Genomic DNA, 25,759 nt, shown 5'->3' with positions numbered 1-25,759 from the left:
ATTATGAACTGTATTTGTAGTGGCGTGCGGCAGCGTACATGTTACACAACATATTGTGGGCACGGTATTACAGGGAAAGCTTATAGTATGATAACCGTGGTTGTTTGATATGGCGGTATACCTTAAAACGGTATATCGCTACATGCCCAGCCAAGAGTCATCACTTTTCTTTTCTTTTTCCCATGTGAATGATACTGGTACTGCAGGTAAGAATGTAGTGTGACTTGCCTTGGTATTTGACTTGCCTTAACTAAGGACTTGACTTGACACAGTGGCGCCGGAACGAGTTTGCAATAAGGGGGACACAATTTTTTTTTTTTTTTTTTTTTTTTTTTTTATCGGCGCCCTAATGGGCGCCGACGAAAAATGGACGTTTCTATGGACGTTTGGATGATTTTTAGCCATATTTAGATGAATATCTCATTTTAAATTAACATTAGGATTATACTGTAGTGATGTAATTATTCAGTATTTTTCCTTTTCTCACTCACTTGGTGACCTGCTCTCCCTTTAGGTCATTTCATAATTACACTACAACAGACAGCAACACAGGCAGAAACACTGAACTTATTATTATTATTATTATTATCACTTCGAAACACAGTGCAAAACTTGTCATCTCAACACAAAAATAAAATAACAATAACCGTATACGATTATAGCAGCAGCCAATGACAGTGAGTGCAGTACAGAGTCCAGGTCTGTCTGTCTCTCAGGTGTAATAATCCCACAATGATCACGGCTTTAACAAGTGTCACAGGCTGTGTAAACAGTGTAAAGTGGGCTCTCTGTAACTTGATCCCTGGGTCTGTCTGTCTCAGGTGTAATAATCCCACAATGATCACGGCTTTAACAAGCATCACAGGCTGTGTAAACAGTGTAAAGTGGGCTCTAAGCGTCAGGGGCAGTTGGCCCCTCAGATTAAAAAAAAAAAAAAAAAAAAAAAAAAATTTTTTTTTTTTTTTTTTTAGGGGGACCAAATTTTAAGGGGGACAAAATGTCCCCATGTCCCCCTTGTTCCGGCGCCAGTGACTTGACATAAACTGTGACTTGACTTGCCCAAGTAAAGAATGACTTGGGACTTGCTTGAGACTTGGACCAAATTACATGAGTCACGTGTCTGGCAGGATAACTTTTCAATGATCCAAAATTAAGACTTTTATCTTGAACTCAAGAGTAATGAGTAAAACTGCATTCATGGTGCTCACTTTGCTCAGAAGCTATGCTCGGCACTCGCCCACTGACACTTGAAACGCCTCTTTCATCTTACGCCTTTTTAAAAGCTTGGTTGAAAGTTTGAGCATGCCTACTGCTGCGGAAATGCGCCACCCAATACGGAATATCTTCAGAGAAATGGAGCTAGATCAAAAGTGCGTAAAGCAATTATATACAGCCGTAGCCTGCGCATTTAAAGGAAAAACAAGTAAATGCTTCGTTGATTTCCAAAACTTGCCCAGATGCCATAATTGCTCACATGGAGTGAACCACACTCTAGGAAGTAAATTGCTAAAACTTACTCTGAGGCACAACAGTGAAATACACAGCCGTGTCTCTCCTCTAAGATGCTGCTTTTCCCCCTCCCTCTCTCGGTCTCTCTGGATACTGACTGTTGAACTTGGTACAGAGAGGCGGGCACTTTAAGCCCCCCCCCCCCTCTCGATGCAGGGGAATAAGTGGCAGAAACCCCAGAGGAGACTTGTCTTTGAACAGTCCCCTCCCTCTTGACCTCGATGTTGATCGGGTCGAGCCAAGCGGCAGCCATGAGACGGAGCCATGAGACGGAGCCTTGGCGACGCTGCGTGACTGTGTTTTTCCACAAGGCAGCTGCTGACCCCGTTTATTTGTCTCGTCCTCTGGGGGTGACAATTCAATCGGGGGTGGGGGGGATGGGGGTGGGGATGGGGGGGGGTTCAGCGGTCTCCATCTTTACCAAAAGATTCACAAAGCTCTTCATGGCAGCGCTGCTGAGACGAGCCCAACAGCCATGCAATGTTTTCCTGAAGGATTTACGAAGGCTTGAAGTTGTGAGACTGTTAGCAGGCGTGCAGCGTCAATATTGGGAGAGAGTTGCATGTTGACAGCCTGTAGGCATTAGTGGAAGTTTGAATAAACACAAAAATAGACAGCAGGAGTGCAGAAAGTGAATTATGGCACTCGCACTTCATCTGAAACGCAGAGTAAACAGCTGATCTGTATGCATGTCCCCAGACGGCCCTGACACTTCCCTGTAAGTACGATGCACAAACTGGGAATGCGATGACCCTAGCCTAGGCAAATGTGCCTCGCCGCACGCACCTCTGCTGCGTTGTCTCCGAATACAGTAAAGGTTCCACTCGTCACTGCCATAGAAAAGGGCCTGCGTGCCGTGGACCGGCCCGCTCTGGAATTGGAGAATTGCCACTTTGCTGGGTTTTCTTTAGCCATTACTGGAGCGCGGGCTGTCTTCCCCGGCTCCCTGGATAACCGCCGTCAGCTGTCCAGTCTCAGGAGGCCTGCGGTTGAGCGGGTAAACCAACGCCTCCCTCTAGTCTCTAGGTAGTAAAACACCCTCCCTCTCCTCCCTCTCCTCCCTCTCCTCCTCCTCGCAGGGGTCTGAAGATGCAGTGATTGCATCTCCCTGACAGAGGCAGCGGAGAGCGGGGAGGAGACAGGCCAACGGCGGCTCCACCATTTTTACATTTCTAGAAGACAGGAGCGTAACGCATTACCTCGCCTTTTTCTTTAGATCATAAATTCCTCTATACAGTACATGGAGAGCCCAAAATATTCACACTGAAATCAAAGCACTGGTGACTTCACACCTTGCTGAATTCCATCAGCACCCTTATTTTAATCCTCTATGGTTTGGAGCGCACATCAACCTATATAAAGGATCTATTTTTGCACAGGTTACAGAAGCTCTGGCTGTTGTATATATAAGGAGGCAAAATCCATTCCAATCCCTCCATCTGTTTGCAGGGCAAAGCTGATCTAATTCCCCTTTCAATCAATACATAATCCATGATAATGAGCTGTGCCGAATTCCCAAGAGGAATATGCAAGTTTTCTCTCCACAGGCATTGTAAATAAAATGGAGCCAGCATTAATCCAAATGATAATGAAATACCTTGTGGAGATTAAACGACTGGGCCCACAGCAAGCTTGGAGAGCTCCAATAATTTAGCACAATATCAGAAGATGACTCATGGAGAGAGGGGGGAGTGAGAGAGAGACAGAGAGAGGGACACAGAGAGAGAGAGAGAGAGAGAGAGAGAGAGAGAGACAGAGAGAGGGGGGAGTGAGAGAGAGACAGAGAGAGGGACAGAGAGAGAGAGAGGGAGAGAGAGGGAGAGAGAGAGAGATCATAGGTGAACAATCAGAGGATCCATAAAAAAGTCTGTGGGAATCCGTCAACAGAGCCCTAGAGTACCTCATTTGCATACATGCATGTACATAAATGTTCCTTGAAGAGGCATTTGTTTAAAGGCTGAATTATTTTCACGCTCATCTTAAATATTTACTGGTCTGTAACATGCACTACTCTCATGTCATAGCTGTGCCTTGCTTTCCAGTTTAAAGTCATAATCTGGGACATTTTCATATAAATTATGAAGCTATTTTGCTATTCGCTATCGCTGATTTATACAACGCAATCACAATTTAACCTAGACCAAATTCATGAACGCTTTTTACGAGTTCTGCTGTAAACGGCGACACAGTAAGTGATACATTTTGAAATAAATACAAGAGAAACTGATCATAGCAGAGATAGCCACCATGGCTGAACGGACAAAGACAAGAGCACCACCTACAGAAATTCAGAGTGCATCAACACAAAATCCAAGGAAAAAGACATCACAGTACTGGACATACTGTTTGATTGACAGGTGATCTGTAATAGAAACACCACAGCAATGAGTGTTGAGCAAAAAAGATGGAGGCAACATCAAACAAGAGGCACTTGAGCTCAATATACCATAACCAGTAAAACATGCTAATTAGGGTATTAGTCAAGCCACTGATTGCAATTATTGCAATAAATAGCAAACATTTCTTGGTCAACATGCATGTTCACATCCCGCGTCGGTGGTATTAATACAAACTCCAAATTTGAACACATTACGAAGTTATAGCAGTTTGAGCAAACTCAGTTTTCCTCATTAATATGCAAATGTGCAGAAAGGTGCAGCAGGGGGAGCCTGTGGTGTGAAGCTTCTATCATGCATATTTCTGGAGTTATTGTGTGCACAAGAAAGATAGACAGTCACTCAGACAGACAGACAGACAGACAGACAGACAGACAGACAGACAGACAGACAGACAGACAGGCACTCAGACAGACAGACAGACAGACAGACAGACAGACAGACAGACAGAGAGAGACACACCACCATGATAAACGTCACAGCAACTTACTCCTGTATTCACCTTATCATTTGCCCATATCAGGAGGCTTCTGCATAACGTCATCTTGTAATCGTTATTCCGTTTTAGACCCGGAAGTAGATTACTCCTACCTTTATCATTTTTAGACTTGCCCAAAAGCTGTTTCCAAGCAACAACAAAAAACGTATAAAGTTTTAATATTTTTTTCGGATAAGAATCCAAATATGTGACCAGTCAGAATAGCGCCTATTTGGAAATTATTAACGAGCAGTGAGGAGCGCTGGCTGTGTGACCAGCCGGACTAGCTAGTATCTGTCAACCCCTACTGGCAGTGAGAAAACACTGTCAACGTGCTTTTGTAACTAACGTTATACCGACCATGTAGCCTACAGCCATCGGCTCCTCGCACCAACGCTATGAGCATGTAACTGAAGTTGGCCACACTCGCTGCAGTGTAGCTGCTGAATGTTGCCAAACTTCATTCGTAGTTTACAGTTTATTGATGTTTACAATGCAACCCGCCGGCTACCGCTGAACCGGAACAACAATATACAATTGTGTCTGACAAGGAAGAGAAAAAGTGGGCGGGGCAACATAAGGTGAATAGTATACAGGACTTTACCATGTACCATGGTGGTAAAACATTAAATTGAGGATTACCACTTGTTTTAGTAGTTTTAAGATCAACTTAATGAATGGAGAATAAGCAATGTGAATGGCTTTGTACTGACGCTTTTTCATAGAAATGCTAATTGCCTTATCCAAATGTACAAATGAATATAGTATGCATCAATGCAACAACAACCCCTATCCCCATGTTTGTTCCTTATAACTACTGCTGCATAGCTGGTACGTCTTTGTTATAATCAAGACAGCATGTAGTTTTATAATGGCATCCCTGAGGGTTTTCTTTCAACTGAATGTAGCATAATTAGTTAAACTTAGAGATATCACTGAAGGCATGCAGAGTGCCCTGTCGATGGCAGCTCCCTTGCTTCCTAATGCTATATTAGCTTTATTTGTAGATAATGATAAAAGATGGACAGAAAAGACTGACACTTATTTCTACTGTAGTTTTAAATCATGCAAGACAAGCAAGAAACACTGAATAATTCTCATAATTTAAAGCACCATTGTTTTAATTAAAATCTCTTGAAAACTGTGCCCGCCCTGCAGCTCGCCGAGCTGGCCCTGCAGCTTGCATACGCAGCTCGGCTGCCGCGCGGCCTCGCCTGCAGCTCGGCTGCTGTGTGACCTCGCCTGCTCTATTGCGCAGCGCACAATTGCGCAACTTCGTATCACTGATGGCATCACTCACTGATGACGTCACAATTGCTCGAGTGAAAAAACATCACAATTGCTCGAGTGACATCTCTGATGATGTCATAGACATGGGGATCATCACTGATGTCATAGACATTGTGACATTATCAGTGATGTCACAATTGGTCGAGTGTAACCAAAAACTATATAATTATATAGGCTGTCGGCAGGCTGTCATTCTGTAATTACAAGACTCTGACAAATGAGCCCAGCTTTATACAGTCAGTATAAAAAAACACAAGGTTCAAACAACTGTTGTCTAATTAAAGTGGACATGTTTTTTCTTCTGATTCTGCCTTCAAATTCTCTTAAAGCCTCTGAAAGAAGTTTCATTGCACAACTCATTGCTACAAATTGCTTTCTTCTTAAGGAAGAGAGGTGACTGAGGAGCACTTTGATGGAGTTTTAACACTTCAGAAGTCACGGCAACAACTGAGAGCGCTCTTAAATTTTAGAATTAAAATATTTCAGCTGTAGGAAATGCTGTCTTTCCATGACTGGGAAATAGTTTAGTTTACTTTAGTTTATTAAGATCCCCATTAGCTGTAGCAACTGCTGTGGCTATTCTACTGGGGTCCGAAAACAACAGTATTACTGTAGTATCATAGTATCATAACTCTCTTTTGCTACATACAGCTTTGACAGATCTTTCTCTGTGTCTGACTCAAACTTATGTTGAAGACTTATGGATGGATATGGAAAATTAATAATGTTGTCTTCCATGCAGCAAAATCCATGTCCGACCAACAAATATCCCTTTTATTAAATTACTGAATTATTAAAATGTTCAGATTTTTTACGCCGTTTTTCTAATAGGCAACAAGCTGTCTATATCTAGCTAGCTATCACTTATCTGGTTGGTACTGTAGGTATTATCAAACTAGTTTCCTTTTCTTTCTTACTTTGGACTGCAGTCTTATAGTCTTGACTGTTTAATCCTCACAAATGCACTACTGTACTGTTGAAATTGTGAAAGTAGTTTGAAATGTTTCTAAGGATGTGAAGGCCTATCGACTCTATTTTCATTGTGATACGTTGTCTAGTCGGACTATTGTGAAAACATGCTGTACAAGTATTTCCAACCGACAATCGGCATTGGACCATCTTCCCCAACCCACGGCAAACAACCTTCCATCAGTGAATCAGTGGAGAATGACATTGTATTTGGTAACAATGAACCAGCTAGAATTGCCATCCAGCTCACACAGACAGCTGTCTGCTCCACAGGGATGAAAACGGGGGGAATAAGTGCAGCACAACTAGCCATTGCTGCCCTGCTCTGGTGTTTCACAAGATCCTGGACGTTACACTTATCATTGACATGTTTGGTTTGATATACTGCATATTAACAGCACATGGCTAAGAACAGGAGCTGGTATAGAGACAGTCGGCATGTGTGGGAACGCCCACAAAACGGGGGATTTACCCCACCCTGACCACACCCCCAGCCAGGCTGAGCCAGCTAACCCAGCGTCTATGATGAGACATCACCTCAACCTATGCCTTGTTCTACTGCCTGCAACTAGCTGGAGGTGCACAACAGGGAAGCTCTCTCACACAGCAGACACATCAGCTCTCTGAGTGCTGAGAGCAACTGGCCCACTGTTTTATTTCCTCACATTCAGAAGAGCATTTCAGCGCTTATTATGCTACTCACTCTTGCTCGCATTTAGGGCCCTATCGTTGTACGGCGCTATCGTTTGCGCTGCCTTTGCGCTGCGTTTGTTTATTGCTATCTTCCCAGATATCTGCCTCCACCATCCAGTTTTGCGCTGTGATGACACAGGTGTAGGCGTGGCCCAGGCGTGTCGGTGGGCCTCTAGCCTATCATGTGTCTTGCGCAAGTGTCATTTAGCACTGTGGTGAAGATACCGTCGGTATTTGCCGAGCGCAAAGAGAGGTTTATGAGTTGCCTGTTCCAAAATAGGCGTTACAGCGTAAAGTGTTAGAAAAAATCGCCTTGGGTGCTGTCAATTTTAACGCCAGGAAATAGCTGGTTTTAGGGCAAACGCAGACGTACGTCTGATCGCAGACAGTATTCTTCGTGCAGTACAGGAAATCCTTGCTTGGATACATTTACGCACGGCATGGATGTCACTCTCCTCGCGCCTGCACACACTCTTCTCTCCTCGGAATGCCACGTTGAGTTTCAACTATAGCCTGCATTCCAGAAAAAACACACCTTGATTTAAAAATAAAAATGAGAATTCGTTTGTCATGGTTTTATTAGGCTACATAATTCCCGACCATACAGGTCTGTGGTGTAACATTTGATTACTTTAGGTAGGAGAGGGTAAGAGAAAATAAAAAGCAAAATTTATTTTACAACCATTATACGTTTACTAGCGCCGCAAGCCCTCTCCACTTCCCTCGTCGGGGGGAGAGAGAGAGAGAGAGAGACACGGGGCATACTGCCTCACCTCGTAATAGCCAGTAACCTATAGGCCTAGCTGCTGCAAAAGTTAACTGTTGAAAATTCGATGTCTGGTTTTGTCACGAATAGCCTACAGTGAAGTCCCTGTCGCCATCAAGCAGACAGTGACGGAAGCATGGGGAAGCAAGGGGAAAATGACGGGCTAAATTGGTGGGATTCGATGTATATTAGAAACAAATAGAAAATAGCTGATTAATAAAATGTGTGCTGGTGGAACGAAATTCAACTTGGAATAGAGCAGCATCACTCATCGCGGCTCAGTACGCTGCGCAATTACGCAGCGGAGATGAGTCAAGATTCAAGATTCAAGATTTTTATTGTCACTCCGTAGTACAAGTATCACGTGTGAAATTCTTGTGCTGTAGGCTCCGTTACAACATAGTGCAAAAAATAAAAGATATATAAATAAAAAACAAGAGGCAACGAGCAATAGAGCAGTAAGACACGCCACAGACAGTGGCGTATTCACTGCCCATAGTGCAAATGGCATGAACATACTTTAAACATAATTAAACATAATAACATTCTGTTAGGTGCAAATAGCGTATACCTAATTAAACATACTATTAAACATTAGTCATACATAATGGTAGCATCTACAGTGCGGTACAGTACGGCTACTACACTATTTGTATATGTTAAGGAGTCTCGTGGCCTGTGAGAAGAAACTGTCCCTCAAGCGATTTGTGCGTGCTCTTGGGACCCTGTATCTCCTCCCTGAGGGTAGCAGGGAGAACAGACTGTTGTGGGGGTGGTTTGTGTCTTTGATGATCTTCAGGGACCTCCTGATTGGATGCTGGTTGCTGGTTGTACAGATCTTGCAGTTCTGGCAGCTCACATCCTGTTACGTGCTGGGCCGCGCGCCTCACCCTTCTTAGCGCCCTGCGGTCCATGGTGGTGCAGTTTCCCTACCAGGTGGTGAAGCAGCCAGTCAGCAGGCTTTCAATGGTGCCTCTGTAGAAGTCCCTGAGGATTTTTGGCCTTAGGCTGGGTTCACACCGACGACCCAAGCCTTGCCTATGCCTTGCCTTTACCCACGCTTTTAAATAGGCATCCGTTTTAGTCAACGAGGCTGTGTACACCAGGGGCCTGAGCGTGAACCCTGCGTGTACCCACGCCTTGCCTGTGCCTTGCCGATTTTATCGTTCAGGCGAGAGTTCTATTTTCAAGCCGACAAGGCGCGTGCAGGCAGGCTTTTCTGTCAAGCCATGAAAGAAAAACGCGACAATATCCGTGGGAAATGGCAAAGTCAACTGAATTTCAAAATAAAATGGAGTTACTACAACAGTGTTGAGCAGAGAGAAAGAGATTGACGGGTGGCTATCACGTGGGGCTTTCTCCCTGTCTGCAAACAAATCTTCATGAGAGAGAATAGCCACCGAAGAAGCAAGATGGACAATGTTGTTGTGCCAGCACATATTCTTGCAAGATCACCTCTCCAAAATGTCCGACTATAGTCAGACCTGGTTATACATATCCAGCATCAATAGAACATTAAATATATCCGATTTATTTTACCTAGAGGCTACCCATGACAATTCTGGACAACACGTGAAAAAATACAGTCGGGAGAGAGGAGAGGCGCTTGTGACTCGGCTCCAGGTTCGGCGTGCAAAAGGCGTGCGGTGTGATCGCAAAAGCGTGTAACAGGTTCATGTCCAGCTCGGCGTAGGCGTGGGTTGAGGCAAGGCAAGGCGTAGGTTGTCTGTGTGAACTAAGCGTTAGCCCGAATTTCTTCAGGCGCCTGAGTCCATGTAGTCGCTGTTGGGCCTTTTTGACAACAGTGGCGGTGTGGTTGGCCCATGTCAGGTCCTGGTGGATATTGACTCCCAGGTACTTGAAGCTGTCCACCCTTTCCACCACTGTGCCGTTGATGGTGATTGGGGGGTGTGTGCCCCCCCCCCCCTCCCTTCTGTAGTCTACAATGACCTCCTTTGTCTTGGAGACGTTCAGAGAGAGGTGGTTGTCCTGGCACCATTGTTCCAGGGCCTCCACCTCCTTTCTGTAGGCTGTCTCGTCGCTCCTGGAGATCTGCCCCATGACCGATGTGTCGTCTGCAAACTTCACGATGGTGTTCGAAGTTCGCCACGCAGTCGTGGGTGTAGAGGTCATACCAGAAGGGGCTGGAGACGCACCCCTGTGGCGCTCCTATGCTGATGGTCAGTGGGGAGGAGGTGAGGTTGCCCACTTTCACCACCTGGCGGCGGTCTGTTAGAAAGTCCAGGATCCAGTCACACATCGCTTTGCTTAGTCCCAGATCCTTGAGTTTGCTTACCAGTCTGGAGGGTACTATGGTGTTGAATGCTGAGCTGTAGTCCACGAACAGCATTCTCACATAGGTGTCCTTCCCCTCTAGGTGGGAGAGGGCGGTGTGGAGCACGTGTGCTACTGCATCCGCTGTGCTCCTGTTGGGGCGGTATGCTAATTGTATTGTATTGTTGTGGTCCGGGGGGAGTGTGGGGCGGATCTGCGATATAACCAGCTTTTCAAAGCATTTGCTGGCTATGGGCGTTAGGGCTATTGGGCGCCAGTCGTTGAGGCTGGTCACTTTCTGCTGTTTGGGAATGGGGATGATTGTTGCTGATTTGAAGCAGGGGGGAACTTGCCGGAGGGAGAGAGACTGATTAAAAATGTTTGTGAATACGCCTGCCAGCTGGTGTGTGCAGGCCTTGAGGATATGCCCAGGGATGCCGTCCCAATGCAGGAGAAGAGAGCCCGAAAAGGAATATACATTCCATACAGTCAGACGTTTGGGCAGCAGCCTCTCCCTCTTTCTCTCTCTCACTCTAGTCCCTCTGAGTGAGGAGGAAGCTGCTGACGTGACGCTGTGGTTTTATGGGCATGACCACACCTCCACAATGCTTTTGGGCATAAACACGCCTATATGGAGATGTGCGCCGAGATGATGTGAAGCGCAGCGGGCCGACACCCCCACAATTAGGGCTTTGCGCGGCGCTATTCCAGCGCAAAACGGGCACTAACGCAAGTCGGGAAGATAGAGCCCTTTGTGTTTTATTTCCTCACAGTTTTACTATATTATGTGATAAATGCTCAAATGCAGCTATTTCTGTTTATCATCCATTTAGCCTATCAGACACTTTTGGCCCTGTTGCAATTCATTGTTTTGGAAAATAAAGGAGTATTAAGCCTCGATGGACGACCAGTAGAGATTTGCAATAACATTGATAGAACTATAGTTAATAACCCTGTAGACATACTGTACTACAGTAGCAATAAGCACAATGTACTGGCATCAAATAAAATGCACACACAATTGATAAATTAGTTTATGTATTTAAACCATTTTTTAAAGAAAAAGGTGTGTGCCATCTCTTAGGACCGCCCCTCCCCCCGAATACATCGGCCTTCGCAGTGTTCATACACTTTTGTATGACAGTTGTGCTGCTACTGTCTCTGAGATTCCATGTTTGTTCCTCTTAACTGATGTTCTTATAGCTACTAAGTCTGTTATAATAAAAGGCAGTATGTAATTACTGCCATAATGGCATCCCTGCGGATTTTTGTCAATTGACTGTAGCATAATTATTTAAACTCTGAGATTATGACTGATTGCATATGCAATCAGAGCGCCCCAATTGCAGCTCCCTCAATTCTGAATATTAGATTTTATTTTTTATTTTTGAAGGTAAAGATACAACCAGCAGGTCAAACAAGTGCGGGAAGAACAGAGTACAGGATGGACCTTGGAACATAACCAAACAAAAGCTTGTATATAAAAAAATATAGGAAAAATCTCCGCAAGAAATGATGTATAGGATTTTTATTAAGTGTAACAAACAAGAAGACTATCCCAGGCAATAGCACGTGTAATAAGCCAAGCCACAGTACTTCTGCTGGCCTCTCATCATAGGTAGATGTTAACATGTCACACCGGCACTTATTCTGTCATTACCAGACACACTGACTGCTGTGTGGCAGCCTTCTGTATGACAGCTTGACCATGAGTCAGGAATGAGATGGACATGAGCGACTTACAGGTGTGGTCGGTCTCGTCGGAGGCGTCGGGGCAGTCGGGCTCTCCGTCACAGAGCCAGGCCTCGGCGACGCAGGTGTGCCCGTCGTGACAGTGAAACTCCCCGACGTCACACAAGATGGCTTCTGGATGGAGTGAGGGGAGGGAAGGGTGGAGAGGTGGAGAAAGACACAGAGAAGATGCAGCATGAGGAGAATGGAGAGCGAATGGGTGAGTGGCGTGTTTCATCACAAAACACGGAGTGGCTTCTCATCTCAACCGAGCAAAATATGGTGTGGGTGAGATGGCATTGATGATGCTAGACAATGATTATTATTGTGAACGTATTGCGAGTGAGGTCATCTGCAGCGGAAGCATACACAGCTGAATGGAACATGGATAAAAGCGGTGACCTCTCTGAGTAAATGTGTGGAAGTGTTGCTGACCGTTTGAACAGCTTGGCAGTTAATTGACTCATATCCTTTTGTCGCACAGCTCGAGATTCGTAATTCGTCGGAAACACGAAGCCGCCATACATTTTTCTTCCAGAAGATTAGCCCGCTGCTGAGAAGAGACTTAGAACACGTCGGGCAGGCATTGTGATTGTGACAGCCGCTCTCATCTAACAAAGACGTAATGTCCTCCGCGCCTTGGCAAACTATTACAAAGCCGTGTTGGCAAGTTTGTTCTTATCTCTTTGCCTCCTCGGGTGGTGTGCTTTGATTTGGGGGAGGTGGGGCGGTGGGTGTGTGTGTGGGGAGGGGGGTGGGGGGAGGGGTGTGTGTGTGTGTGTGTGTGTGTGGGGGGGGGGGGGGGTAGTGAAAGCCCAGTCGACTAAAAAGTCATCACAGCCTTTCAATACAGCAGGCATCTGTCAGAGTGTTGACATGTTTTCCTGCCAGCAGCTGTCAGAGACTTGGCTTCATCATTCAGGGGGAGTGACACTGGCTTTTGCTAAAGATTTGACACCGCAATGTGACCTAGCGCTACCTTCTCCTCGGTGCCGGGGAGGAGTTAACCCACACACAATCAAACAGGCCCCTCCCCCTCCCGCTCTACCCCCCCCCCCCCCCCCCCCGGGCCCCGCCTCTCTCCCAGTGTGTTCCTAACCCATTAGCGGTGGGAGGGAGTGGAAGCGAGTGGGAGAGCGGCTCCGCGCCGTTTGAACAGTGGGAGTGATAATTCAACGCACCGCTGCTCCTTTTGCCCCCGGCACCCTCCAGCAAATTCACTACCCAGGGACAAATCTGAAAAGGTCAAACATCTCATCCATTCTACCTCTTATACTCCCCCGCCCCCACGCAATCTATGTGAAATCTTGCTATTTGATTCAAGGTCTCTTCTGAAATATGCAAAGCCTTTTTTTCCCCCTCACCGTGCGTTTTAAAAGGGGGGCGTTCTTAAAAGTGTGAGCATATTGATCATTCCAAAATCAGACGCTTCAATTCACTACTTTTAAAAAAGGGAATACATTTTAAAAAGTTGAACGGGGGCGGGCGCGCGTGTGTGTGTGTGTGTGTGTGTGTGTATCACAAGGTAGATATTACATGAGAAAATGCTGCACTGTTTTTTTTTGTAACAAAAAATGGAGGCCAATGTTCGTAACCAAATAACATCTTTCAAAACACATCTCGTATATTATATATATATATATATGTATAATATTGTGATCTTCAGCTAAACAAGTTGACAACTTGATAACAGTTGAGAGCCTCCATGCAGATCGTCACTTCTATATCAAACAACAAGCACAAATCTTTCAGACCACGGTCACTAATCAGACCCACCCTCAAATCCCGACTCTCTAGGGATAGGAAGGTGCTAGAGAGTCCAGCACCTTCCTAGTGAATCAATTAAGCCTCAAACTTAAATTCCCCTTCAGTTGCTTCGAAGTTAGGAAAATAAAACTTTCAGCCATTTTCTGCATAGCTACTGTACAACAATGTCAAAACATATTCTCATTATTATTATTATTACATATGCTCATTCCAACATGTCACTGGAGCTCTGGCTGCTTCAATCCAGTGATATTCAAACCCAAGGCGCCATTTAATGGCTGCACCATTACATCAAATGGAAAAACTACATGTAGCCTACTATGCATCATTTTGTTCACATCCCCCTGTAATTTATCATGACATATTTGGTATAATTGAAACCCTTGGGATATTGGCTAGAATTTAAAATAAAGCTCTGTGGGTTTAGAACAAAGCTTGGCCCTGCAACAAGCGATTGTAACAATGGACCCATCAAAGGTAAGTGGTCCAGTCCAGTCTAGTTTCTTTTATTTTTTTCCCACATTTTACAGAACATCGAAGTCCCCTGTATTTGGCACTGAGCTTCACCACAGAACATCTAGTCCCCTGTATTTAGCACTGAGCTTCATCACAGAACATCTAGTCCCCTGTATTTAGCACTGAGCTTCACCACAGAACATCTTGTCCCCTGTATTTGGCACTGAGCTTCATCATGAGCTGAGTGATCCACTATCATGTTAGATACTGTATGAAGAGACGGCCAACACCATTCACATTCCAGGAAAGAAAAGAAAAATAACATTCACCAGAGCAACACATCAATAAACACAGCCTGGGCTTGGGGTGGGTGGGGGGGGCTGTGCTCGGTTTGCAGAAGTCTCTGTAGAAATGTCTCCATCTCCTTTGAAGCTGAATTGATTACCACTGAAAAGCATAAGGCCGGTGGCAGAGGGGCCATTTCCTCAGCTGGCGGTGGAAGCCATGAAAAAGATGGCCCCCGGACGTGGGCACAGCCCGGCTACGTATTGATGTCCTACCTGCTTTCATGGCGCTCTGTCTTGAAAGCAAAGGGCCAAATATAAGTCATCCTAATGACCTCTTACTGTATGTCAATTCATCTCCCCCTTCACATTTGCTGAATGCCTCTCCTTGACTCAGACTCCGTTATCGTTGCTGTGGCTTTGGGGGCTGCATTAAAAAATGGGGACAAACACACAATAGAAAAAAACTACCTGGTCCATTTTTCTTTTTCTCCTCATCCAGGTTTTAAAATACCACTGCATTTGCATGAGAAAATACATGCAGGAGGCGCAGTGTATCTCTACAGTAAGTAAGCAGTATGGTTATTTGCAGATAATTCTGTGCAAACAAGCAGTAAGAACAGGAGGGGGGGGGGAGTCCGCTGCCTGTGGTGATCGTGGAGGTGTGTGTGTGTGTGTGTGTGTGTGTGTGTGTGTGTGTGTGTGTGTGTGTGTGTGGTGGGAGGTGTGTGTGGGGGGGGCTGGGCCATTACCATAACAGTGGGGAACATTCAGTGGAGCTGAACATTGTCACGAGCATCATTCCTGACACCCGACCGCCACCACACACAACACACACAACAGACACCACACACCACACACAACACTGTCACGGGCATCATTCCTGACACCCGACCGCCACCACACACACAACACACACAACAGACACCACACACCACACACACAACACTGTCACGAGCATCATTCCTGACACGCGACCGCCACCACACACACAACACACACCACACACACAATACTGTCACGAGCACCATTCCTGACACCCGGCCGCCATCACACACACAACAGACACCACACACCACACAGAACACTGTCACGAGCATCACTCCTGACACCCGACCGCCACCACACACACAACATACACAACAGACACCACACACAACACTGTCACGAGGGTCATTACTGACACCCGACCGGCACCACACACACAAGACACACAACAGACACCACACACCACACACACAACACTGTCACGAGCGTCATTCCTGACACCCGACCGCCACCACACACACAACACACACAACAGACACCACACACCACACTGTCACGAGCGTCATTCCTGACACCCGACCGCCACCACACACACAACAGACACCACACACACAACACACACAACAGACACCAGACACCACACACACAACACTGTCACGAGCATCATTCCTGACACCCGACCGCCGCCACACACAAAACACTGTGGCTCATTAAAGACATTGAGTCTTTGAAATGTGCCAGATTTTGTTTGCAGAAGAACACGGAGACAGGCAAGGCAAGGAAGATGGACGATAAGGACAAAATCAAATATCACAATATTTTTGACCAAATACCTTGATATTGATATGAATTTGCAACAATATTTTAGGGATGACTATTAGTGCCTTTACAAAATATTTACACAATGAGATTTTTGCATCAGTAATGTGGATATAATGAGGAAAAGGCAAATAATAGAACAGGTAGAACAGTCTGGTAAGTTCGGGAAAAAATATCACTTTACCGTAATGCAGCCTTTAACACCAGCAAACACTTGTGCCATATCACGATATTATGATATTGAAAGTCTAAGACGATATCTATCTACGATATGTTGCCCAGCCCTCACCGCACCCTGCAGAAGCATGTAAGTACATTTTGATCGTTTGGTTTGGGCTTTTGCTTTGAGATGAGGTATGCACTCTAGAATGTTGACCCAATTACTAACTAAAGGCATCCATCTGTGCAGCATGATCGCTGAGATACAGCAAACCTCTGAATCTGGCATTTTTCAAAACAGCTTCCTCATCAGCTTCTAGCATCCTAATCAAGGATTATTTGCTCACTGCTATTAATATCTGAAGAGACTGCCTATAGGTCTATATTCCTCTTTCTAAACAATACCACATTCTAGGGCTGTTCGATTTTGCCTAAAAATTAAATTGATGATTTTTTCTCTCAAAACTCGATTTTCGATTTCGATTTTTTTATACTATTATACTTCTCTAAACATTTGTTGCCTTGCGGAGCTCTTTTTTCCCTCTTTTTTTTCATAAGTGACAAATTACGCTTTTACTCTGAAGGCAGAACAACCCAACTTCCTGTTTTAGCCTAACTTGCTATGCCTAACTTCCTGGCTGTTGCTTGCTAACCTGCAGTCACTTGACACTGGTGGATTTGCGCTTTTGGAGGTGAGTCCTAACGTTACTCGTTGGCCTCACGTGTTGGGACCGTTCGTTATTTAGAAAGGGGGTCACTGGAGGAATTTGGTGTGCTCTGAAATAAAAAGCTGTGCCCCTTCCCTGATCAAAATATATTTTTCCTTGACCCTCCCGAAGCGATTTGAAAATTATAATTAACCCTCCCCAAACAATATTGTGGCAAGTTTGCGTGGAAGAATGCAGACTGACACAGATATCTTACTTTTAACCTAACATTTCCAGAAACTCCGGCCAGAGGTGATCAAACACACTAACAGTCTCAGTCGTGGTGGCTACATTGATAGTAAAACTAAACATATCCTGGCCACACAAACATTGCCATAATACCACATAATGCAATCAAAACATATGCACAACATCACTAAACCACGTTTTTAACTGTACAGTAAGAAGCTTCCCACAAGAACATGAACTCCCATAATCCTTTGCGCTTCTTAAGAGCAGAACTGTCACCAATCAGAGCGACCGCCTCCTCTGGTCGCTACATAATGCTATTTTCGCTTGTGAAACAATCTTCAGTCTGTGTATATCAATATTTGTGTTTAAATAGCAGTGAATGACTGATGGAAAAAAGTTAGCCGGTTCTATGTGGCGGACTCTCCACTCTCTGTCCCCCCTCTCTTTCTCTCTCTCACTCCCTCAGCAGACAGGCACAAAGCCACACATGTAAAATCTCCCAGCATCCATTGAGGTACATTTCGATAACAAATAGCATCCAAATTAGCCTAAATAGATAGAAAGGTAGATAGAAATAATGTTAACACAACATGCAATTGTCGAACATTTCAATATTGGACAAAATAAAATCTCGAAATCAAAACACAACCCTATGTGAAACATATATGTCATCCTGGTGGTATAAATATCCCTTGTAGACTTTACGTAATTTAGGAGATGAATGAGCCGTAACTCGGTTCTACTGTGACTTCCTAGACTTATCTGGCGTAACGATAGAGCCCATATATATTTTGTGATGCCATGTCTGTTTGTTTGCTCGACTTTTCGTGCTGGAAATGTAGCCTACTTCCATATTGTGGCACCTAGAGACCACAGCCACAGGCTCCAACGCCGTTAAGGCACACACACCAAGAAGCAGCTTAATATTAAAATAGGAATCTTTATTATCGACAAAAATATATATATATGTTTTAATTAAAACAGCTCATACTGTAGCATCACAGCACAGGTTGGTTGACACTTGTTACATATCACCACTTCATGATAGCACGCAGCAACAATAATTACGTGTAAGGGCTCCCGCAGGATGGTGGTCTTACACTAAGTTATACAATCAAATCAAACTATTTGTATCACAATGAGTCAGCCACTCGCGCTCCCGAAAGAAAGCAGCAACAGCACACCAGCCTGTCGCAGCCTCGCTGATATGAACGTATAGGTTACCCCAGCAGTGCGTACAAGACCCCAGCCCTCCGTCGAGGCAAACAGAGCCCACTGATTGGCCAGATACTGTACACGCCTACTGTCTGGATAGGCCAAGCACAAAGATCGACAGATCAGACCGCCAAAGAGAAACAATGCACCGGGACATACCAAACAGTTTGGACAGGAGGGGTGTAAATGAAGCAACTCAGTAGTTGTTGAAGTCCGAAAAGCAAACATTACACACAAACAAAAAGTTTATATATTTTTATCTAATAAAAATTGTATACCCCTCCCCTGGACTCAAATTAAAGAGAATGTACCCTCCCTCAAACTAAATTCAAAACAAGATTACCCTCCCCTATTTTCCTCCAGTGGCCCCTTCCCTAAATAACGAACGGTCCCTTATGTGAACTAAAGACAACATTTCAGCGTCCAGTGATAACGTCTTTGTTCGTGCGCGCGCGCGTGTGTGTGTTGTGGTAATCGTTATCTTGCACAGCCCGCCCCGCAGTGCAACACGCTGCTCAGTGCTCACACACTGTGCTTTTTGGAGGGGTTGAAATAAGTTCATTGCTGCCGTCTTTAGTAGCCAGCAGTAGTCACAGCCTCCCAGAGACTTTACAGCGGGGACAAAGGACGAGTAGTGTCATGTACGCGTGCTGCTACAGCACGCGTACATGACAGAGAGCCGCCCCACCGTAACGTAATTACCCTAGTAAAAAAAAAAACGATTTTACGATTTTCATTTTTTTAACATCGTCCTAACTAATTAATTCGATTACGATTCAAAATCGATTTATCGCACAGCCCTACCACATTCCAATAAGGTACTGTAAGCCAGGAGCCAATACACACACGGTCCAGCAATATGTTAGACTCTTAAGCCACACGCAGATTTCAAACTAAACTCCTGTTCTAAAAGCAGCCACGCCATACATACACTGCTTACAGCACCGAATTAAATGTCAGCTATGTTGTTGAGCTGAAGAGGGGGGGGGGGGGGGGGGGGGACATGCCTCAGAATATTCCTCAACCCGGGCCTATCTTAGAGTTGCAGGTTGAGAAATAACTGCTATCTCAGGAAGCTATTTGCAGCTCATCCAACTTGCCCGGCTCTACATAAGGGGTCTGTGATCTTGACAGGTCAGTGATAGTCCATTAGACCTGTATTACACTCAAGGCACTCAAGGTCACCCAACGACCAGTTTGGGGCAAAATAGAATAGTGGAAATAGTATTTGAGTAAATTGGAATAATAGACAATACTAAGCTCAAACACAGGACACACACACACATGCGCGCGCACACACACACACACACACACACACATGCGCGCGCACACACACACACACACACACGCGCGCGCACACACACACACACACACACACACACACAAAATGTAACTGTTAAAGGGAAAATCCAACTTATAAGAATGTTAACTACTGTAGGCTATCTCTGGGCCTATCTTGTTCCTTTATTTATTTGTTTGTTTGTCATTTTGCTTTTAAATGTCCATTTTATTCTCTTCTTTTCTTTTCTTTTCCTGTCAACCATTTTATGTGAAGCACTTTGAATTGCCTCTGTGTATGAAATGTGCTATACAAATAAACTTGACTTGACTTGACTATATATATATATATATACCGTATATATATATATACAGTATATATATATATATATATATATATATATATATATATATCTAGACAATCTAGATTCCAGACTCACTGTTTTGCACCAATTTTCAACAATCATATTGCACAAGAGGCAGAGAGATCATTTTGTCTGTGTTTTGAGTAAAGAGTGTGAGTCTTGCTTTTCCTTAACTGCAAAAACTGGACAAAAGGTCATTGCTGCATAGTGCTTGCACATAAAACCCACAGCTCAGTGCAACAACTCGATGCCTCTTTGGGGGTTGTTAAAAGGCATGCTGGGATGAGTGAAGCAGAAGTGGACGAAGGAGGTTGTTGAGGGGAAAGTGGGCAAAACAGTCAATTCAACTTCATCACAAAAGTACAAGAGGTTTCCGAGGGAACCTTTCCTTTAGCACTTTCAGACCAACGACCAGGTTGGGACCAGGGTTACTTGACCCATGTTCAACCCTTCTTTGGTCAATTCACACCAAATCAGTCAACACGGGTTAATCCTATGGTCATGACAATTCAGATGGTCACAACCTGGAAAGATGCATAACAATTAGCATAGCCTATTAGCATAACAAATAACCCTAGTCCGATTCTGGTCTGACCCACCTCGAAAAGTGAGAGAGAGCCGAGTCAGGCAACCCCGGTTAACCTGGGAACCCTGATTGGTCCCTTGGCTTGAAAGGGGTATAAGAGATGCATGGGCTGTGTAACACCAATCAAGTGGCCCTAACGAGATCAAATCTGTCTTTTTCACACGTCGAATGTGGACAGGGACATGTCTAATGTGGACAGGGACACGTCTAATGTGGACAGGGACACATTAATGTGGACAGGGACAGGGAGCACAGGAAATGCACATGCACACACATACTGTGAGGAAGCTTGTGGGCTTGCCTCGTGAAGTGTGCTGGATCGTAGATGACGGCTCACGGGCCGTGGTCGATCAGAACCACAGAGATGTCGGTCCTCGGACGCGGTTGAAGGAATACCACTCGTGACCTGGCTGGGTGTAAGGCAGCCAGTCACCAGGGCCTGGCTGGGTGTAAGGCAGTCAGGGTTCAGCTCGGGTTCGGATTTGGTCGTTTTAAGGGTAGACATTATGAAGTAGAAGAGGAAGTAAGAATACCGGATACAGCGTCACAGAGCACCTTGTATATGTTATGTCTGACATCGCCGATGACCTCACAGGTGAACTCTATGCTATGACGTCATCGGTGACCCCGTAAAGTCCCGTCTGCCATCACAGTCAGCCTAGACCGCCTGACGTCGCCGATGACCTCACAGGTGAACTCTGACGTCATCATTGTCATCGTTGATGATGTCATCGTCATTACGTCGTTGGCGCGCCGGTTCGTGGGCATCGACTGCCCCAAGAACAGGCCTGACGGTGGGCCATTATGGACCCTTTTCTACACATACCAAAAATCCACCTGCACCCACATGCAAACACACTCACAGTATCAGAGCAGTCTTGGCTTCCTGGCCAGCTGCAGGTCATATGCATTATGGATGAGTAATGGGCTGTGGGGGCCAATCTAAGCAGGTTATTAAGTATAAGCACAATATAATGCTTAATCTCCATATCTTCATCCTGCCAAAAGTTGCAATGCGGTGTGACGCATGATGCCTCACTCACACCTTTATAATGAATCTTTATTACAAGCCTATGTCTAGAAGTGATACGCCATGTGGTATTTAGACTCAAATACCATCCATGTCAAGTCTGATCAGAACATGAAGACTGGAGAGAGTGCCATGACTCTGCTGGAGACTGGAGAGAGTGCCCTGAGTCTGCTGGAGACTGGAGAGAGTGCCATGACTCTGCTGGAGACTGCAGAGAGTGCCATGATTCTGCTGGAGACTGCAGAGAGTGCCATGATTCTGCTGGAGACTGCAGAGAGTGCCATGACTCTGCTGGAGACTGCAGAGAGTGCCATGACTGCTGGAGACTGCAGAGAGTGCCATGACTCTGCTAGAGACTGGAGAGAGTGCCATGACTCTGCTAGAGACTGGAGAGAGTGCCATGACTCTGCTGGAGACTGCAGAGAGTGCCATGACTCTGCTGGAGACTGCAGAGAGTGCCATGACTCTGCTAGAGACCGGAGAGAGTGCCATGACTCTGCTAGAGACTGGAGAGAGTGCCATGACTCTGCTGGAGACTGCAGAGAGTGCCATGACTCTGCTAGAGACTGGAGAGAGTGCCATGACTCTGCTAGAGACTGGAGAGAGTGCCATGACTCTGCTAGAGACTGGAGAGAGTGCCATGACTCTGCTGGAGACTGCAGAGAGTACCATGACTCTGCTAGAGACTGCAGAGAGTGCCATGATTCTGCTAGAGACTGGAGAGAGTGCCATGACTCTGCTAGAGACTGGAGAGAGTGCCCTGACTCTGCTGGCGCTGATGAACCATTTCAGAATGCCACGCCGCTTCTCGACTACACGTGCCCACATTTGCACAAATCAGGGAGCGTCAGTTCTGCAGCAAGCCCACGTCCCTCTCTGCCGGATCCTTGAAAGATTAAAACCAAAAAAATAAGAAGAATTCTTAGAGATCACTAAGCCCCGAGCCAGCGAACTGTTTAATGAAAGGGGAGAGAGAAGATAACGATGCACTAAGAGAGGAGAAAGTAATTGTGTTTACAGATTCTGGCGTGCGACTCTGGGAAACAGAAACGGAGCTCATACGCAGGGCCTTTCCCCATGGCAATGCTGAGCAACTCTGCATGCTAGCCATGAGATGGGTAAGAAATCAATGCAGGCAGGACCACAGGGCCTTCATTAGACACTGCGTGACCTTCACCACAGTGCGAGGTCACTTTTATTTTCTCCACAACAGGGGCATGTCAACAAATTATTTAACGTAAGAAAAGTTTCAGAAGACAATGCTCGGCTGGCCTCCTGCTCCTTGGCATAAATCGCCCAACCAGTAAACAATGAATGATTCATAAGACTGATCATCACTGTGTGCTGCTTGCTGCCCTTTTACTCGACAATGCATTCACAGCCAAAAGCCCTAAATATTGAATCATCGCACTCATAATTGTTGTATCTGCCATGCTTCTTTGTCTTCTCTGAGAATCATCTACCTGTAATAGTAACGGTTGGTTTCAAAATGTTTTTTGAAAGCAACAACCACTCAACTTTTGCTAGATGTTTTCTCAGCTAAGATAAATTCTTACAGTACTTTGTTGCAGTTGTTCAGCGATTTGGTTGCTTTTCCCACGGCCAACTGACGCAAGAAGTATGCTTTGCTTTGTGAACAAAATCCTGCTTGTGCAAGTCAAATTAGACATATTTTAATCCTAAAAAGCAGCAATAATGTGACACTGTTCATAATGGTCACGTTTATTTGCATGGAAGATTGGCCAATTTGCCCACGGGAATCATTAGAGTTCCGCCTGATGTAATCTATGTTTGTTGACAAAAATCAGCCCATCAGCCTCATTAATACCCCGGCTGTGTTTTCTCCTATCTTCATTCCGCCATCTTCACTTCGATTGCATTCCAACTTCGAATGAACCACTGAGAGAAACACACCGCTTTTCTGGTGCACTTATCTCTCCAGAATCAGATGAACCAAAGTAAGGAGGAAAAACACTCCAGGCTTCAATTCAATCAAGCCAAACAGGGTAGCTGTGAAAGTCATTACAGAATGCAGCTGTAATTAAAAGCAATAGCTGCTGTCCAGCATGTGTTGGAAAGGTTTCCTTAATGGGGAATTTCACAAACAACCTAAACACACGGTTCAGCAATAATCGATGAACACCACCGCTATCCCTACACAGCTGGCCCTGCTGCTTCTCCATCCTGCCAGGTAGTTAATTGCACTTAATTGCGACTCACATAGAGCTTTCTGTTGCCTGAGAGATCACTCACTGCTGTGTAGGAGACAGTTAATATTGGCTCCTAAGTTTTGATGTGTGGGAAAAGTATCCATCCATACCAGACATACCATACCACACCAGAATTTCACTTCGCTCAATATAGTGTTTCAATTAGGGGACATGGGACTACTGGGGTTTTTTTTTTTTTTTTTTACATAAAAATCTTGCCTAGTGCAGCTTAAGTGGGCCTACAACAACTAGATCAGTGGTTCTCAACCTGGGGGGTCAGGACCCCCGAGGAGGTCGCAAGATTATTTTGGGGATGATTGTCAAAAGAAAAATATATTTTTCTACTATGATGATTAAATCTCATACCAATGGTTTAATGCTTTATAAAGCTATGAAAGTATAAAAATGATTTCAGTGAGTGAAATCATTGTGTGAATGCGTGCACACTGTCATTGGGTTGGGTTGTGGCGGGAGGGGGGGGGGGTCTCAAGTTTTTTGGGGGTCGCAGCTCAAAAAGGTTGAGAACCACTGAACTAGATGATGCTAAAGAAGAAGCAGAAGACTTGTCGAAGGGGCGACTAGAGTGACTAGACTAGAGCGACTAGAGTTCCTGTGCGAGTTATTTCTCAACTAATGGGATGGGGATAGGACTCTCCTCTCTGCAGTCCCACTTTATGATTGAGACTGATGGATTTTTTACATCAAGATCTCGCCTAGTGCAGCTTTCAATAAAAGTATATTAACACTATAAGAATGCTCCATTTTTCTTTCTTCTTTTAGGCCTCTGAACTATTCACTCCGTTGAGCCTATGTGAATTTCATTTGCATGAGAGTGTGTCATTATACCGCCAATAATCGAAAAGACTCACGCACCCCCCCCTCCCCCTCCCCCGCTACCCCATTTCTATGCCCCGTTCAAGGTCACCTAATCACCGTGTTCCTTCAAAGACCTCCATCTTAACCAGGAGCAGTCGGATGGATTTATGCCCCGGCCCACGTCATGATTACCAATCAGGTGGAGTAATAGCTGCTTAAGCAGACAGGGTTTTTTGTCATCGCTGAGGGGTGAAGTGCCAGTCAAGGTTCCCGCTGGGCGCGTCCAGTGCGGGCTGTTACTCTGGGCGGATGGGGGGGTGGGGGCGTCAGTGCCTTGGGTGTAGCCTCCAGATTAAACTGCATTATGGGTGTGGAGTGAGAGCTGTTACGGTGAGGGATCACATCCTCCACGGCCGCAGCGTATCGCCTCAGACGCTGGATGAATGAACCATTCGTTCCTTATCAACAACGTATCCACCTTGGCAAGTGACATATTAGCTGGCAAACAGCACAAGAAGCTCCCTTTGACACAGAGTCGCTACAGCACTAGTAACGACATCGTACCTCGCCAATAACACTGCCTTTTCAATGATAAAAATGCAAAGATGTATTTCTGGTCCTTAAATCAAATCTCAGCACCTGAATGAATACTCTAAATTTGAAATTGAAGAAGAACACACTGGCCCATCGGAGGATGCATCTGTTTACTACAGTATACCATCATCAGTCAAGTAAAGAATTATGTTGCGTAAGTCCAAGTGATGTCTTCCAAATCTTCCAAATAAATACACTCCCTCGCAACTGGGTAACAAGCACAAAATAACAACAAAGAGTGTAAAGTAAAGTGTAAACAATCTATAAACTGTATAAACTGTAAGACTGGAATTATCATACGACAGGATGATTTAGGGTTATCGAAAAGCAGATAAATGACTCTTTACAATTTAATGTGAATGATGTACCTCTTCTACATGTTCTAAAGTAATAACAAACCATTCATG

General features: G+C 45.1%; 1 protein-coding gene across 1 annotated transcript in view; it reads right to left on the bottom strand.

Annotated features, from left to right (window-relative positions):
• lrp1bb (low density lipoprotein receptor-related protein 1Bb) overlaps positions 1-25,759 on the bottom strand; it is a gene marked incomplete at its 5' end in the record, with an annotated part of 421,412 nt that overhangs the window by 292,551 nt on the left and 103,102 nt on the right. Inside the window, one exon of the mRNA XM_083638437.1 lies at positions 12,119-12,241. Within this exon, the coding sequence (XP_083494563.1) occupies positions 12,119-12,241 (123 nt within the window). The remainder of the gene's footprint in view (positions 1-12,118; positions 12,242-25,759) is intronic.

The sequence above is a fragment of the Poromitra crassiceps genome (genome assembly GCF_964638095.1).
Source record: "Poromitra crassiceps genome assembly, chromosome: 6".
Lineage (NCBI taxonomy): Eukaryota > Metazoa > Chordata > Actinopteri > Beryciformes > Melamphaidae > Poromitra > Poromitra crassiceps.
Note: the sequence above shows the minus strand (reverse complement) of the source record. Positions and strands in the feature narration are given on the sequence as shown.